Source organism: Daktulosphaira vitifoliae, unplaced genomic scaffold, assembly GCF_025091365.1.
Source record: "Daktulosphaira vitifoliae isolate Bord-2020 unplaced genomic scaffold, ASM2509136v1 Scaffold_5, whole genome shotgun sequence".
Classification (NCBI taxonomy): Eukaryota; Metazoa; Arthropoda; class Insecta; order Hemiptera; family Phylloxeridae; genus Daktulosphaira; species Daktulosphaira vitifoliae.
Window position 1 is genome coordinate 14,270,042 of NW_026099576.1, and position 17,636 is coordinate 14,287,677.

At 26.6% G+C, this 17,636-nt stretch overlaps 2 protein-coding genes and 1 long non-coding RNA gene across 6 annotated transcripts; 2 read left to right on the forward strand and 1 right to left on the reverse strand.

Moving 5' to 3' along the window:
* The first annotated feature begins 33 nt into the window (after positions 1–33).
* LOC126906571 (uncharacterized) lies at positions 34–1,631 on the forward strand. The gene is made up of 3 exons (XR_007704284.1): positions 34–982; positions 1,249–1,345; positions 1,423–1,631. It is a non-coding gene; the product is annotated as an uncharacterized LOC126906571 (long non-coding RNA).
* Positions 1,632–1,672: 41 nt separating this feature from the next.
* On the forward strand, positions 1,673–4,968 carry LOC126906570 (uncharacterized). Of its 2 annotated transcripts, XM_050687154.1 has the most exons (4): positions 1,673–2,442; positions 2,537–2,826; positions 4,589–4,670; positions 4,740–4,968. In XM_050687154.1, the coding sequence occupies exons 1-3, from the start codon at positions 2,241–2,243 to the stop codon at positions 4,598–4,600; spliced, it is 504 nt and encodes a 167-aa protein (XP_050543111.1). In that variant the 5' UTR covers positions 1,673–2,240; the 3' UTR covers positions 4,601–4,670; positions 4,740–4,968. The 2 variants fall into 2 exon arrangements, with proteins under 2 accessions (XP_050543111.1, XP_050543110.1); XM_050687153.1 differs by lacking the exons at positions 4,589–4,670; positions 4,740–4,968 and having other exon boundaries at positions 2,537–2,969.
* Positions 4,969–6,262: 1,294 nt separating this feature from the next.
* Positions 6,263–16,722, reverse strand: LOC126908602 (uncharacterized). Of its 3 annotated transcripts, none has more exons than XM_050690831.1 (7): positions 16,599–16,722; positions 16,238–16,528; positions 8,711–8,962; positions 8,263–8,586; positions 7,326–7,655; positions 6,931–7,251; positions 6,263–6,587 (listed from the first exon to the last, which is right to left on the reverse strand). In XM_050690831.1, the coding sequence occupies exons 1-7, from the start codon at positions 16,651–16,653 to the stop codon at positions 6,337–6,339; spliced, it is 1,824 nt and encodes a 607-aa protein (XP_050546788.1). In that variant the 5' UTR covers positions 16,654–16,722; the 3' UTR covers positions 6,263–6,336. The 3 variants fall into 3 exon arrangements, with proteins under 3 accessions (XP_050546788.1, XP_050546787.1, XP_050546789.1); XM_050690830.1 differs by having other exon boundaries at positions 6,931–7,266; XM_050690832.1 differs by lacking the exon at positions 16,238–16,528 and having other exon boundaries at positions 6,931–7,266; positions 16,599–16,678.
* Between the last annotated feature and the right edge of the window lie 914 nt (positions 16,723–17,636).

Below are 17,636 nucleotides of genomic sequence, written 5' to 3' on the forward strand. Positions count from 1 at the left end.
GGTTATCACTTTAATTTTGGCGGGAGTGATTGTCTAAAATACTTAGATAAAATAAATGCCGCGTACAAAACTAGACAATAATAAATATGGAAATTTGTGTGTATTATCTATAATTAAGTGTATACACTAGTGATGGGCATTTTTGAATATTTTAAACTATTGAATAACTATTCGAATTGTTTTTATACAACCGAATAGTGTTTTTTTAGCATAAACTATCGAATAGTATTAAAAAATATTCGATTAGTTCTATCTAAAATTTTTATTAAGTACACTTAATTATAATAAGAAGATAATTAACGAATACTTAAAATAAATTATTATACTATTATAGTAAAAAGTACCATTTTATTTATTTTTAGTTTGTGATTCGTTGGTAAAAACTGATAAATATGGGTCGAAAATTAAAAAGCAGTTCTTTTTTTCGATGACTAATGATATATTTTCAGTTTTATCGGAAGTTTGTTCTATGCACAACAGAAGTATTCGTAAATACTAAAGTCTTATTTTACACTTAATACCTTAATACTGTTCTTAGTCTAGAATTACCTGCTCTTTTGTCTTATAAAGGCATAACACCGATAAAGAGGACAGCGCGTTTTAAATTTTTACTTTTGTAAAAGTGGCGGCAACAATAAATACTGCCCCTCTTTAAAAATTATATTAACTATTTTTATTAGTCGGTTAATCATTGAACATTTTAACAGTGTTGTTGTACCAAACAGTTTAGTGTAAAATTTATTTTCTCTATAAAATGCACAAAAAAAATAGATCGAACGTATGGAATTTTTTAAATAAGGATACCAACTTTCCTAATCAAGTTATATGTAAATTTAAAATAAAATATGCTAATAATACATCAAATGTTTGGGATCATTTACGCCGAAAACATACTACGGCGTTGGAAGCAAATAGATTATCGTCTCAAAATGAAGAACGGTATGAAATCAATGTTTCTAACGACAGTCATCGCCCTCAACAAGTAAAATAAAATAACATTTTTAATAATCACTAATTAATCTAATAATCATTTAATATCATACTAAGGCAACGCGTTTATTATTGACTGTTTCCGTATCTTTTCTAAACGNATAAAAAAACACATCATAGTAAAATTAATACCTTCTCAGCTTCGCATCGAAGCTAAAAAAAATAAAAAAAAAAACACATCATAGTAAAATTAATACCTTCTCAGCTTCGCATCGAAGCTAAAATTATAAGTATTTATTTATTAAATGTGTTCTTAAGGTTCTTTAACTACGAATTTAAATATACGTGAACAAATAACTAAACAAACCCAAGGAACTCAACAAAGAAGACCAAAACAATTAATACTAACAAATAGGTAATAGTGTTATTTATACAAGTTAATATGTAAAATTATTTTTAAATAAAAGATAAAAAAATGATATTGATTTATAGGTTCAGCTTACCATCAGAAAGCAAAGTTGATGAATTTAATAAAACTGTTGTCGAAATGATTGCAGAAGACATGCAACCGTTATCGACTGTAGAAAATAGTGGATTTAAAAAACTAATTAATCTTCTCGATTCGCGATACAAGTGCCAAGCAGGAAAATTATAGCAACAACACTCATACCTAATCTTTATAACTCTACACGTGAAATGGTTCAACCTATGTTACTATCTACAAAATATGTCGCANAATCTTTATAACTCTACACGTGAAATGGTTCAACCTATGTTATTATCTACAAAATATGTCGCACTTACTTCAGATATTTGGACTTCTATAAATACTATTTCTTTTATTACAGTGACTGCACATTTTTTCGATGTGAACTTTAACTTAAAAACGTATGTTTTAGCTACAAAAAACTTGGAATCTAGTCATACAGCACAATATTTGTCCGAAATTTTAGCAGATATCATAAGTGATTGGGCTATCGAAGTAAAAGTCATTGCGATTGTAACAGACTCTGTTGCGAATATAAAAACTGCAATTAGATTACTTGGGATTGATCATATTCCGTGCGCTGTTCATAAATTATACAATGCCGTAAAAAATGCTTTTAAAAGCGAAGATACTGATGATTTTAATAATGACACTACTACAGCTTCTCGTTCTGATGAAATAGAAGTTAAGAAACTAATAAAAATGTGTCGATCTATTGTTGGACATTTCAAACATAGCGAAGTATCGAGTAGACTTCTTCGCGATAAACAAGAACAACTTAATTGTCTTATTTTAAAAGTTAAACAAGATATCGCAACTTATTATGTTTGAACGTCTTTTAACGATTAAAGAACCCTTAATGCTAGTTTCCATGTCTTTACCACGTTGTCCTAATATGCCAACAAATGAACAGTGGAAAGTTATTAATGATTTTGTTACACTTCTGAAACCATATGAAAGTTTGACTGTACAACTATCATCAGAAAAACGACCAGCTTTAGGAAAAGTTATACCACTTATAAGAGGTATGTATAAAGTTTTTATATAATGCATAAAAATTTAATAATATTAATATTATTATCAAATACTTCATGATATCTTTTAATTTTTGTCTTAAAGGTTTACTATTAACAGTTGGAAATAAAAATCCAGCAACATCCCCGGGAAACTATTTGAAAAAATTTTTTTTAGAAACAACTGTCTCTACGCTTCGTTCTCAAACTACCTTCTCAATCACAGCAAAAGCATCATGTAGACAATATTTTGATGTAGAATTTTTAAACATAAAGGATAATCCAATATTATTTTGGAAAAATAACAATCTAATGTTTGGGGCACTGTCCGAAATTTCATTGAAATACTCATACATTCCGGCTACATACGTACCATTAGAAAGAATATTTCCTAAGGTGGGTCAAATAGTTAGCATCAGACGTAATAGATTATTACCTGAAAACGTAGATAAACTAATTTTTTTAAATTCAAATTTAGAAAAATAATTATTATTTTATACTTAAAATAATCATATCTTTTTTTTAAAAATATTTTTTTATATTTATTATTTATTTTGTTACAGTATTTTAAAAAAGAATTATTTATTTTATACTGTTTTGATATTTTATTTGCATTTTGTTAATCGATCAATAATGTTAATTAAAAAATTATTTTTTTTGTGTTTCTTATTTTATTATGAATGTTAATTTTAATAAAACAATTTTGTGATAATTTCACGAAAATTTTAATATTAAACACTCAATTGCCTTGCTTACATAACATTACTACATCTTTAATTAAAATATTCAATAATAAAATTTCTTATAAATAGTAAAAAAACGTTGATGATATTATGTTGTAATATAGAACATTAGATTATGATGATATAAGCTATAATGATATTATGAAAAATATAAATATATACAGAGTGATCCATGAACCACTTGATTACTCGTAAAATAACAATAATTTTGAAGAAAAAAATTTTAAATAGTGTTAGTTACACATTACATACATCAGACTAATCGATAACAACTTTTGGACTAGTATTTCAGAAGTTATAGAATTTAAAAAAATGAACTGGGGTGAGTCGCAGATATATATTAGGGTGGTCCTTATTTTATTAACTTTTATTGATCGATCTCCATACCCGCCAATTTTGTTTTTTATTATATGAAAGGTATTTGTGTAAAATTTGGTTTTGATAACTTTCCCCCTTCAGGTACGAATCGGGGTTGAAAATTCTCTCAAAAAGGTAATTTTTCAGTTTTTGATTATTATTATTAAAATTAACACACTTAGCGTAACAATGTATAGAATATAAATTATAGATTTTAATATTTTCTTCTAAAATGGTATTCACAAAAATTTTCAAAAATTATTTTTACTTGCTCAAAAAAATAAAATAAATAAATAATTTGCTAAAATTCATTTTTTGAATATAAATCATTCTTAATTTTCGAAATAATTATTTTACAACAAAATGTTACGTAAAAATAATATGTCAAGTTATATTTTTTAAAACATTGGTCTTATGTAAAATTATAGTCAGATTTATAGTTTTGCTGTTTTAATAACACTAAATAGGATTGTTTAAAACTGTTTATTTAGGGTACTACGGTTATAAATAGGATACAATTAATAATAAAAAAAATTAGTGATGGACATATTCAAATATTTTAAACTTTCGATTAACTATTCGAATTGTGTTTATACCACCGAATATTTTATTTTTATCATAAACTATCAAATATTTTAAAAACTATTCAAATATATGTGTAACTATCGAATATTTTTACTATTCGAAAAGTTGTTGAATGACTATCGAATAATTTGATAGTTACTATTCGATATTTCCCATCACTAGTATACACCATAAGTTCAGGCTTGTTAAAAATACTATTTTACAAAAAAAAAAGATTTTCTACAAGAAAAATAACAATTCATTAAAAAATTGTTTGAACTAATTAGTTATGAAATGTAAATCTTTAATCATTTTTACACATAATAAAATAATATTAATCTTTAAAATTAGAAAATATTACATTTTATCAAAAAAAAAAGTCATATATGGAATAGATATTCCATTCAACATTTGAAATTATTTATTTTTTATAACAATATTTAATTGCATTTTAAAAATATGACTTAAAATTTTTATCACTCATTTTTTTTTAGAGAAAAAATTAGTCTCGTTAAAATGGTATTGCTTTGTCTGAATACCAATTCAACTGGGACTGTCCTAATGGAACACTACCAGGTAATGATGTAATGTGCAGTATAAAAACCGTTTTAACATTTGGATACTCATCCAACATTATGATTTTAGCTTCGATGCGAAACTGAGAAGGGATTAATTTTACTATGACGTGTTTTTTTTGTTTGTGTCCGTTAACACTATTCTCAGCTCTCGCCTATCTTTCAGAAAGATTTCTTTCAATTATACGTCAAAAGATCACAAATCGTATCCAGTCGAAGACATTACACTCAAAAATTGAAAAAGAATTACCTTGTTCCCCGTAAATGGGGGAAATCACTAAAAAAAATTACAAATTTAAAGATCGGTAATTTTCAACATTTTTTCATTTTTTTTCCTTAAAACTGCCATAACTATTTGAAAAATAGATGAATAGAAACAAATTGATAACTTTTTTAACTTAACTCTTGAAAGTATTCCGGAAATACTGACACTTTTATATATATCTTAAATTAAAGCTTATGTAATATACTTTAATATAGAAAAAAATAATTTCAAACTTTATTTTGTCTTCATAGTAAAAATGGCTGCCGTATTCAAAAATATGATATCTTTGTGTTATAGTTTTCAGTTTTTTTAATAATTAATAATAACATCAAAACTTAGAAGTGATAGAAAAAGTCTTATTTCAGATTTGAAAATAGTGCGAAAAGTTTATTTAGAAAAGTATATTTTTAATTCTGATGAAAGTTCCTTGTAGACCAATGTATTTATTCATAAGTAAAAAAAAAAATTTTATAAAGTATTGCATCAAGCCCTTTAACATTAAAAAATATAAACATTTTTTATTATTACTTTAAATATCATAAAATATTATGTATATTTTTTGACAAAGATTATAATTTTCATTATTTTAGAAACCAAAGTAGTTAAACCAGTACAGAAAATACATTCTACACTAAAAAGTGTTTAATATTCTAAATACAAATATGTTTCAAAAATATTTAAAATGTATTAAAAGTACATTTACCTAAAAGTATTCAAAGTCTTTTGAATACGAAAAAAACATTTGATTGATAATTTTCGAACATTACAATAAGTTTAATGAAACCTTTTTAATTTGTGTAAAAATATGATTTCTAAAAACTATTTAGTAACTTTTAGGTAATAAATGGTAGTCCAATAAGTGATACAAATATAGTAACCGATGACTTAGACCCCTGGGACCTGTTTGCAGTCTCTGATAATTGCCGTCCCGCGGTGTTTGAGCGATCTCTCTCTGCCTTCCGCCTTTGAATGGCCGCCGCTGCGACTCACACGGTCGGCGCCCATGCCGTACCATATTTTTTTTATTATAATTACATTAATGCTTCATATTATATTTATTATTATTATAAAAATATATCTCATTAAATTTTAAAAGTATAATTTGGTGCTCAACCCGCAAAATTCGTTGAAAGAACGAATATTTGATACCGCTGAAGTAAAATTATATAGTTTTGAAGAATTTTATGTCGGCTAGAAATTAAAATTTTTATAAAAAAATATTTTATAAAAAATAAATAAATAATTTTAGAAGACAGCTCAATAGTTATTTTAATTTTTGCTACACATTTTATACCAGCTTAAAAAGTTGATAAATAGGAAAACGTCTAAATAAAAATGTGAGCCATATATTTACAAGAATAAATTAAAATTTGTACAATTTAATACAAAATGACTATAATGATTATATCCGCCGTGGAATTGTTCCACAAGGTCTTCTTGGTAGAGTTCGTGCTGCACGACTAGCCGCTATAGTACGTTTACTGCTAACTCTCCGGTGTCCTTTTTCGACTGCTTCAAGTAGTTCGAGTTTTTCAATTTTTTTCCTAGTCTTAGCGGATGGGCTGGTTATTAAATGGTTAGCAAAAAACAACGATAAAACAGATATCAAAGTACCACAAAAAACAATTCCGATAATTTGGATCATGGTAAAACCTATATTACAATTACAAATTATAACTTTATTATATATTTTTTATTATATTGTTTTCATTCAAACGACAATTGAAGTCCTCAGTGCAACAACCAAGGAAGTCTAATTTTTTCAGAGAATAATTTTTTGTTAGTTTTGAATAAATATGATTTTTCTGCGTAATTCAATACAAAACAAATGGTTAACGATTTGTGAAGACATTAAATCTAAAAAAATCTTATACCATTACTTTTAATAAGAAACGTTTCATTAAATTTTCGGTGCAAGAATTATGGTTGTTGCACCAATCTTACTTTTTCTCAGGAACGAGATCTCGTTGGTTTAAGCAGTTAAGCTGCGACTTACCCTCGGGTTTTCTGAGCACTACAGTGATACTAACTTCTTCGGAACCAAACGAGTCTAATATTTTAACAGCACACGTCCAATTCCCATAGTCGGATTCTATGACCTCGTTGATTGTAAGACCACAGTGGCCAGCGGTTAAACCTTGACCAGAATAGGTATACCGGAGTTGTTTGGAAGATCCTTTTGCCGATCGCTCGTCCATTGCAAATCCTATGAGTCGTGGAGTTAAAAATCGACAATACGCGATCGGCTGTCGTTCAACTGAATAACAACCTAAGGTTACATCGGTCCCTTCTGCCACGTACAATTCTTGCTGATAAGCTGTGATGATTGATTCTATAATAAATATGATTTTTTACAGGTTCATAATATTAATTTTACATAACATTTATTACCAGTAACTGTAACGTTGACCCAACTATATATTTCTTTTCGATCTCCTCGTAATCCTAAGGCACACAACCAGGATCCGGTGTCAAATACAGACGTTTCGCTAACCGAGACATAACATTGGCCAAATGAAAGGCCCTCGCCTACATAACGGTATCGACTAAGATCGTGGTCGTTAGGCGGAACTGTTACTGAAATGGCAGTGCCGTTCGGATGACGCAACCAACAATAATCTAGTTCTGCCGGAACAGAACATTCAACATTGAATGCATTACCTCTGGGTACCGTCAACGGCTCTTTAGTGATTACAGTGTCAATAGAAAACTCTTTATTATCTGAAAACATAGATACCTATATAACCCTGTAGTAATAATAATTATCTACTTTTAATAGATCATTTAACAATCAAGGACTTTGTTAGACATACATAATGGTAAATTTAGTTAATGATTTAAGTCTCAACAAAGTTATGAACACTGTTAACTATTTATTTTTTTTGTTTAGTATTTTAAAAATTTTTCAAAATATTTTGTGGTATTCTTTTCATGGCGAGCGATGATTAAAAATGGTTTTTAACTTGAGGAATCAATTTTATATCAAACATTTAAATCTAGATTTAATGGAGTCGTGTTAATTATTATTACGGTTCGAACAGTGACGAATTAAGACCTATATGAGACTCGGGGCGATACTTTGAGATGAGCCCCGTAGAAAAATTTTCTACCATAAAAAAAGTGATATGCAAAAAAAACCAGAAAAACTGTTACTAATCATTGACAAGGCTAGTAAAGTTCTAAATGGGCCTCAAAATGTGCACTACTCCACGAACCTGAGCTCAAATAATAAAAAGGTTTGCATGATCATTTATCCTTCCTTTAATCATACTACTAAAATAATATCTTTAGTTTAAAAGGTTTTATTGATCAACACCGCATCACTTACCAAAAGTCCTGTCTGTTGCCACATTTACAAATCCACCGTACATTCGGTGGTTAGTCATTACGTTCATACATTTCCAGCGACCGATTTCCGTAGGCTTTATAGGTTTTGGAAATGAGACGCCACAGTCGCCATCATTAATGCCATAATAAGCATATCTAGAAGTACCTCGGCCATACGCCAACGACAAAGTTTCCAAATCATTAGGTAGTGACAACTTGCAGTACAGCGATTGAATGGTAGTACTATTGTTGCTGTTGCGAACGTTGCAGAACACTCGGACTTCGGAGGCTGTATCGTTCCAGCCGACATCCACGACTGCTCCTTCTAGACAGATGACACGATGGCTGGGTGTAGTTGTAAACAGTATTAAATGACCGCAGCGGATGGCTTGCGCAATGTATGAAAGCAACAACAGTTTCCAATAAATTATTAATAACGTTATTTTCACCTTGGTATACGTGCAACTGCACGAAATATTGTACTTCGGCCGCTGATTCTGCAGTGACAGCCCAACAAGTCCATGTGTTCACGTGATGCGACCCAACAGATTTCACTCGTTCTGAGCACTGGCCTGAGTGACGGCTTACTTGGCCAGTTGGACTGAACATACGGCAATGCAAAGCAGACTGAGGCCCGCAAGTTATATTTTGCGTTGTACCGATGGGTACTTTTATAAAAATTGACCTGGGCCATGTTTTTACTGCAATTAGATACATAAATAATTTAACATATTGAGCTTAATAATACAAATTTGTAATATAAGTATAAATATCAATAACATCAATTGTCGTTATTACAATAAACATTTAGAATTATTATTTTTTTTAATTTCTATATTAAATAAATGTGTCTTTATCAATTATACTAAAAAAACAGTTTTCATAATTATTAACATTTCATGTTAATTTATAAAAAAATATTTTTAAGAAGGAAAGAAATTAAGTTAAATCTTTCAAACATTTTGTTCAAGTTGAGCCTATGTCTAAACTATTGAAACTTGTTTTGGTATAGTGTACCCAGTGCTTTATATTTACGATCATTTTTATACAACATTTTAAAATGTCTTTGAAACCCTATAGTTTTAAACCCATCCAGGAAGATATATTTAACTGATTAATATCTTTTACAAGAAAATTATTCTACCACTTCTTGTTTAGAATTATGTTTATTAGGACGATCAAGAAACAATTATTAAAGTTGGTAATCATGTAATAAGTGCATAGTTTTTAACTCTAATTCTGAACATTTTTCTTTAAGAAAGTCTCTCGAATAAAACTAAATATATTTAGTTTTATAAAAATTACAATAAGTTAAATATATATGGTATTTTAAGAATTGTATGGGCGCCACTCCGTAAATATAATCTACAGTGTCACGCGCTTATTTAATATCGGCCGTACAAGGAGCGATTTTTTGATGTTATGGATGGAAAGTCCAAACAAAACAATTTTGCCACAAATATATTTTTTTTTTTAAACAAAAGTTATTTTTTTGGTTGAGTAGTTCCTTAAAAAGACATTCAGAATTTAAAATAAAATCAAGCTTATTAATAAAAGTAGTGGGACCTATTGAATTTCATGAGTTAAATAACAATATTCAAACCTAATTGTTACTTTTTTTCCGTAATCTTATCATATATATTTTAATCACAGAACAAACATTGAAGTTTAAAATAAAATGTTGGTATATTAACATTTATTGAACATTTTTCTTTATTACCTGTACGGGAAATTTGAATCCGTTAAAAAAATATATGAAGTAGAATTTATGCAACATAAATATTAATTGCTATTTTTAATTAAATCAGTTTTTTTGATATTTAATTTGAAAATAATTTATTTGATTTACCAATAATGCAAAAATTTAATTTAATTCGAAAATTGAATTTTTAATCAAGCGAGTATACTTATGTAAATAACACAATTAAATCACAAAACATTCATGTAGGTATAATTTAACGATCTTCTAAATGTAAAATTGAAAGTTATTTTCATTAGTAGATATAATAGCAATTTATAAAAATAAAACTATCGGTGATATTTTAAGAAAAAAGAGTGTGCATGTAAATTTTATAATTTTACTACAACGACATAAAAAGATCATTACTTATGTAATAGGCGTAATAAATGTCTTTTTGGCAGATAACCAAAGCAAATAATTATAATAATAATTTTTAATACGTATATTTTTGTATACATTTTAGTTATTATTTGACAGCAAACCAATATAATGTTTAAGGTTGTTAGAAAGTTGTACAAATATCGAAGCCCAGCGCCTTAAGTGTAGAAGTTCAAAAATAGGAAAAGGTTTGTTGACTACTAATAGACTGGGCCAAGATCATAATGCTCCGTGACGGTCTGGTTAATTGTCGAGCCCTATTTATAAAAAGTCAGTAGGAAATTTTTATTTCTTTATTTTGCACGGCTGTTTTGATAATTGAACCATCAAAAAAAATATGTATAAATGCTCATTTTTAGTGTAAAAATAAGTTTTAAACGGTTACACTAAGTATATCGTATTATTTTAAAGTTATTTTCTTAATTTCGAGGTTTACTATTTTCTAATTTATGCAAAATGATTTATCAGGTATACTATCATTCTTTATGTTTTTGTTAAATAATGATTTTAAAAAAAAAAAAACCTATAGATTAAATAATTTATTTTTAAAACCATTGTAAATATCAAGTTAATTTAAGAAAAAATGATTTCTAAGCGTAAATTTTAGGAGTAACCTTCGAAACTTAAATGGAAACGAATATTTATTTTTTTATCATTAAATGGAGAATAAAATGGATGAATAAAATGTTGTCAAGTCAACAACCAGTACTGTATTATTACTTTTTAAGTTATAATTTTTAGTGCTAGGCAAGCGAAAAACACACTTAAAAGAATTCTGATCTGTGCGTTATGGTAAAAATAAAGCGTCACTATTCACTACTTCGTCTCTCGCCATTTCTAAATCTTCAAATATTTATATTTCAAAAGTAATAATATTAACTGGTTAACGACCTGTAACATTTTATATAGACTATTTAATATTACAAAAATTATAAGTTATTCCTATTTAACTTTCAAAAGTTACTCCTAAAATTTACCTTTAGGAATAATTTTTTCTTACGATAAAATTGATATTTTAATGGTTTATAAAAATGAGTTGAATTTTAATCTAAACATTTTTATGAAAAATCCTAATTTAACGAAAAAATAGGTTGGATACTTAATAAATCACACTGTATATATTTTTATACTTTATAATATATAAAAAAATATTAAAAGACATATATAAAAGATGTAAATTTCTAAAATATATAAAACACTAAAAGAATGTTATTTTTAGCATTCATCATTAAATAAATTGTCATATATAATGGCACAGCGCAAATGTTAATTTTTGTGAAAAAAGAATGAACTTCAACCGTGGAAAAAACGTAAATTTATTTTTTTATAAATATAAATTTTTTCAAGAGTATAACGACAGACATTCTATTTATAAATTAAACATTGAAAAATGGAAATCCATTAAACTTGTTCAGGGATAAGTTTATTAGCTGTTGACGTTTAGCATGACCATGACACGGCTTTTTGACCTGCATTTTAAAATAGGAGACCGCGTTTTACCCAATAATAATATTTTTCTTATAATAAAATATATGAATGGGAAATTAATTTTAAAGATTAAAATAGAAAATAAACGACGGTTGTGTTTTCTAACTTGTTCTTATTGAAGTTGACTATCGTGACAGAAATGTTAACAAAACACAAAAAAAGAATATTTCAAGCAAAATAATAACTTTTCAATTCAAAATTATATGTGCCAAATATAGAATTTATAGTTTATATTTGGTTAACCTTTTTAAATCTTAAAGAAAATAAAGATTTCAAAGGAAACCATTACTGAAAGATATTGATTAGTTATATTATTTTAATATGCAATTTACGACAAAGTAAAATAACTTAACTTGAGATTTGATATATAAGTGTAAACTTGTAGGAAACTTGAGAAATGTAAATAAATTCACTTAGTCATATAATACATTTTAATTTTTTTACTAAACCTTTACGATTTAGAAGCAATATCTTTAAAAACAGATGTTAAGATACTGTAGTAATTATTCCAGTAACTTAAGCTACTTTATAAAATATCATTTACATTTGTAGCTAAACTATTTTACAGAATCACTCTGAGAGAATAAACACTAATTCAGCAACTCCAGTACAACAAATGGATCTCAATAACTTAATATCTGTAATAGAGAACCATATTAAGAAATTAGCTCTAAAACTAAAATAAGAAAGTTAAATCTTATGCGAAATTAACTACTAAATAAATTTTTATCAGATACAATAAAAAATATCGAAATTTAATATATTTTACTAAAAATCATTTCCAATTAGCCTTAAAATATCAAAAATATTATGGTTTGAGATAAAAGACATTATTTTTAAAAGATCTGATCATGATAAACGAGAACACTTAATTATTTAAAAATATCAGCTACCAAGAACTCATTATGGTTTATACCATTGAGACGACGTAAGTCATATAATTAATAGACTAACGCAACTACGAACTCTGATTTTAACCTAACTGTATAAGCCACGACTGCCAACACTACTATTAGTATTTATGAGTACCGACAGCTAATGTCCTATTATATCGAATTCTTTTTTATTAATAAATACAATTCCATGATGACTTCTACACAGTGATCGGTTATCATAAACCACTCAATTACTAGCAAAATAAATACTATGTTAGAAAACAATTTTCAATTTCTCTTAATTACATATAATTCTTGATTTATCATCTAATAATTACTTTTTAGAAATATCTCTTATAACTTAAAGGGGCATCAACTTAGTTTTTTTAAATGTCAACATTCATATAGTTAAATATGCTTATAAAATAGGAAATAATCTAATTAAGAAAATGACTGGTTGATAACAACTTTTGGACCAGTATTTCAGAAATTATTATCAATTTAGAATAATGATTGTTGATAAGGAGGGGTGCTGCTATTTTTATCACTAGTCACATACCGTCCGTACTCGCCTAAGAATAAAATTAGAATAATTTCCAAAATACTGATTCAAAAGTTACTATCGACCAGTCATTTTCCTAATTAGATTATTTCCTATTTTATAGGCTAGTTACATAAGTATGTTACCATTAAAAATTATAAAGTTACTTTCAGTTATTATGGATGATTCTAAAAAGTAAATATTGACCGATAAATCGAGAAATATATGCAACTAAAGAAATCCAAATATATTCCTTTCAACATTGTATTTATTTTAAGAGTAATCGAGTGGTTTATGACAAACCAATCAACTTGTAGTATAACTTAAACCCTATTATCAAAATAAGATATTTTTTCTAGTTTTAATTTAAAAAAATATGTTATATAATATGTTTATGAAGTTTTGTTATACTCCTTGATAATTACTGCATGAGATTTTGTCGCAAAGTAAGATAAAGCCGAATTTAAACCATGTTTACATGATTTAAACTAATTTATAATTTGTAAGTATAAAAATGAATCACATTACCATATTAAAACCATTTATCCCTTTAAAATAAATATTTAGTAAAATTATTAGTAAAAAGTGCATCCAGACAATAATCCTTACTATTGATCATCCCAAAATAAACCATTATAATAATTTTATGCGTTGTTAATTATTTTAATGTCCAAAAATAATCACATAATTTATTAACTTCTGCTCAATACTATATTTTTGCTATTATTCTTTAAGGATTTTTTTTATTCCAAATATGTACATATACAAGCCGTATAGTTAATTCTACTTTTTATTTTTAGTGTTCGCGTTAACTTTAAGTTAAGATATTTCAACAAAAATTTCATAAAAAAATTGCAAACGTTATTTAATAAGTTTAGTTAAGTAGAAACTAGCTTTCCAGGCTGTATTAAAAGTTTTATTAAGCAGAAAAAAAAATGTTGGTAATTAAATAATTCCATTTTGTCCCGTTTTGTTCTTTAATAATCCATCAAATATTCTTGTCTTTTTTTTTGTATAATTATATTATTTTCCAATTTTAAAGGAGCCTTTTTGACGTCTATAGCTAAATAAAACGAATTAAGATAATAGCCATTTGCGCCTCGATACTACAGCACGTAGCAATTTTGCACTTAATATACAGTAACAAAAGTTTAAATAAAAGTAAAATTATTCTTTAAGCCAAATTATTAACATTTAACGTTGCTGGTAAATAGAGTTCATTTTTGAAAAGGGTCAGTTGGGATCATTAAAAGATTAAAAATTATTAAAAAATAATTTAACCTCTCTATCTTATGAGTACCGTCGTTAATTTTATGTGGTTAAACTTTTGATAGATATAATTTTTTTAATGAACATTTACTGGTTTTGTAAAAGTTATTTTAAAATAAATGTCATTAAATAAAAATTTTAAGTATATTTGTCGAATTATAAATATTATATTATAAGATCAGTAGTACAGGTTACAAAAGGTTACATTTTTTGTACAAACATGTAATCATGGCATGCATTTTTTTTTTTAATCGTTTAACTCCTTTTACTTTAAGAAGCCATAAATTGTTTAAATTAACAATCATTATCGAGTTCAAATGAAAAAAATATTCCGGTAAAATTAACAAATGGATTTAAAATTTTTTTTTTTTATTTTATACATTTATTATTAGAAAAATAAAAATTTTAATAAAACACATATTTGTTATTTAACAAAAATTCGATAAAATAAACAAAAAATTGCTTGTGTTTAATAAAATATTATTGGACGTCAATATATTGATAATCAATTTGTTGATTTTACTAAGAAGTATTTTTATTTTTGGTACTTTTTCATACTTCTGGCAAGTACTCGAATAAGATTAAATATTCAATTAATTTTCAATAACTAATCAGATAGATTCATTTAATGCTAAGATACTAAATATTATTTTATTTTATATTAAAAAAACGAGCATGATAAAAGGTGGGCATTAACAAGTTAGAAACGTTAAAGTTAAGTTAAAAAGTTGAACGTTGAAATAACTAAATTTTGTCAGTTAATTAGATAATAACAATCAATAAATTAAAAAATATTTTGTTTTAATTATGCATATGTGGTTTAAATAAAAAAAAGTCCAATATAATTGTTTAACAATGATGGTGAATAAGACAGGATTAAATTGAATTTTCCATTACCTTAAATAATATATTTATATTACAATATAATATAATTTTCTGAATTTTTTTAAAAAACATTTTTGTTATTACTAATATTTATCTTCATATTACGTTTCAAAAGTTAAAATCGATTCTCAATCTGTAAACATCACTAGCCAATAAAAATTGATTTTAAACGATTTTGTCAAAAAAAATAATAATAATAATTAAAGACCAAATGAATTAGATAAACATTTTTATACTGAGTTAAGTTAAACAAATTGTCAATTTAACTTTTAATTATGCTAGTTAAATTTATAACTTGTTAACTTATGAACATTGTTCCTACTTATCTTAACTTGATTCCATTAACTTGTCCATCTTTGAGTGTGATTATCTGTTGTTATAAGTTGAATAAACATATAACAACTGATAAACATATTTTTAATCACTTTAACTATATAAAAAAACACTATTAATCATCAGTTGATGATTTTGGTTATGTGTCCAGTCAGACCCAAAATACTTTTAATAATTTTTTTGCAAGATTATGATTTTCTAATTATTTACTTTAGTAAACAATAAATTAACACTACAAATTGAACTGAGAATTTCATTTATAATTTTTTTGATTCTTATTAAATTTATTTGTTATAAACATTTATCTCACTTCGAAAGTTTTCTGGGACATATAAATGTTTCCGAGACAAAACAGTTTAAAGTGTATAACTGACAAAATGCATTATCATAACGTAACTTTCACTTTTTAATTACTGTCCTACCAATAAAACAGATTTCAATAAAGGGATTTTTTAAAGATTATTACCGATACAAGTGACCTGGGTCGTGGTTTGATCCTGACGCCCATTCAAGGCAGTCGCTTTGAGGGTCCAATTTCCTGTACCTGGCTTGACTAAGTTGTCGGCCCGCAGGCCGCATTGCCCAGACGAATATCCGTCTCCTAAGTACCTTAATTCGTTAGTCCCCACAGACAGAGGGACCTCGACTCCATCGGGCATCAAAACTGAGCATTGGGCTAGCGGTCCGAGTCTTGTTTGCCACTTTAAGTACAGCGTGTCGCCGTCGGTCAGTAACACGGATCGGCCGCATTGGACAACTGGTTAGTAATGTGTCAATCAATATACCAATTTTTAAATTATAATAATTATAACATGTCTAACTCATACCTTGAACGATATAGGCGGACAACAGTAGTTTGATGAGCACAGTGGAACGGTCCATTGGTTAGTTTCAATCTCACTGGCGCCGTAACGTGGGCTAGTGTAAAGCTGTTGTCAAACCGCTATCATTTAGATAGGGTGGGAGATCACAGTTTTTATATTTAGAACGTGTTTTGTCGATTATAGTTTGTCAAAAATTTTTGGCACGGGTCGAGAGGGCACAGACGTTTTTGCAGAGCCAATAACAAGGACAATGAAAAAAAAAAACTAGGGATTAATTTTTTTACATAGGAACAACAAATTTTTATTATTAAATCTTTTTTTTTTCAAACTTTAAACAGGAAATCTCATTATAATTACTTAAAAAAAAAAAATTTTTTTAATAATATAATAAAAGTAATAAAATTTTTGTAAATATATAAGTAGAATCTAGGATCTAAGTACAGACTAATACAAGTTGAAAAAACTTATAAATCAATGTGTATAAATAAATCAGATACTAATACAATACAACGTGTGGTATACACACATAGTTCATTATTAAAGATGTTTTATGTAATTTAAATTACTCTTATGTTTTTACAAACTTAAAATAATCAAATATATACAATAATATTTATGTGTATTACAGGTAACTAACAAAAAAAAAAAAAAAAAAATTACAATTTAAATCGATTTAATGTAAAGTATGGTAAAATGATTTTTTCTTATTATAATTAAAATAATTTCACAAATTTTGTCATAAAGTAGGTTAATATAAATTATACATTGTACAAAAAATATTGTCAATTTATTTTCGATATTTAACTAATTAAATAAAGATATAGACTTACAAACGACAGAATTTGTTTGGAATGTTTACAATAAATCACAAAAATTATATATTGAGTATTCAGTAATTGTTTGTAACAATTGGCCCATTACTTACAGAACACATTGTATATTTTTTTAAATAAATATAATGTTCATTTCAATAGATACTTTAAATATTTTTCAATAACATCTTAGGAAAACTTCAACATAGCATTGTCTTTTTAATTTGTT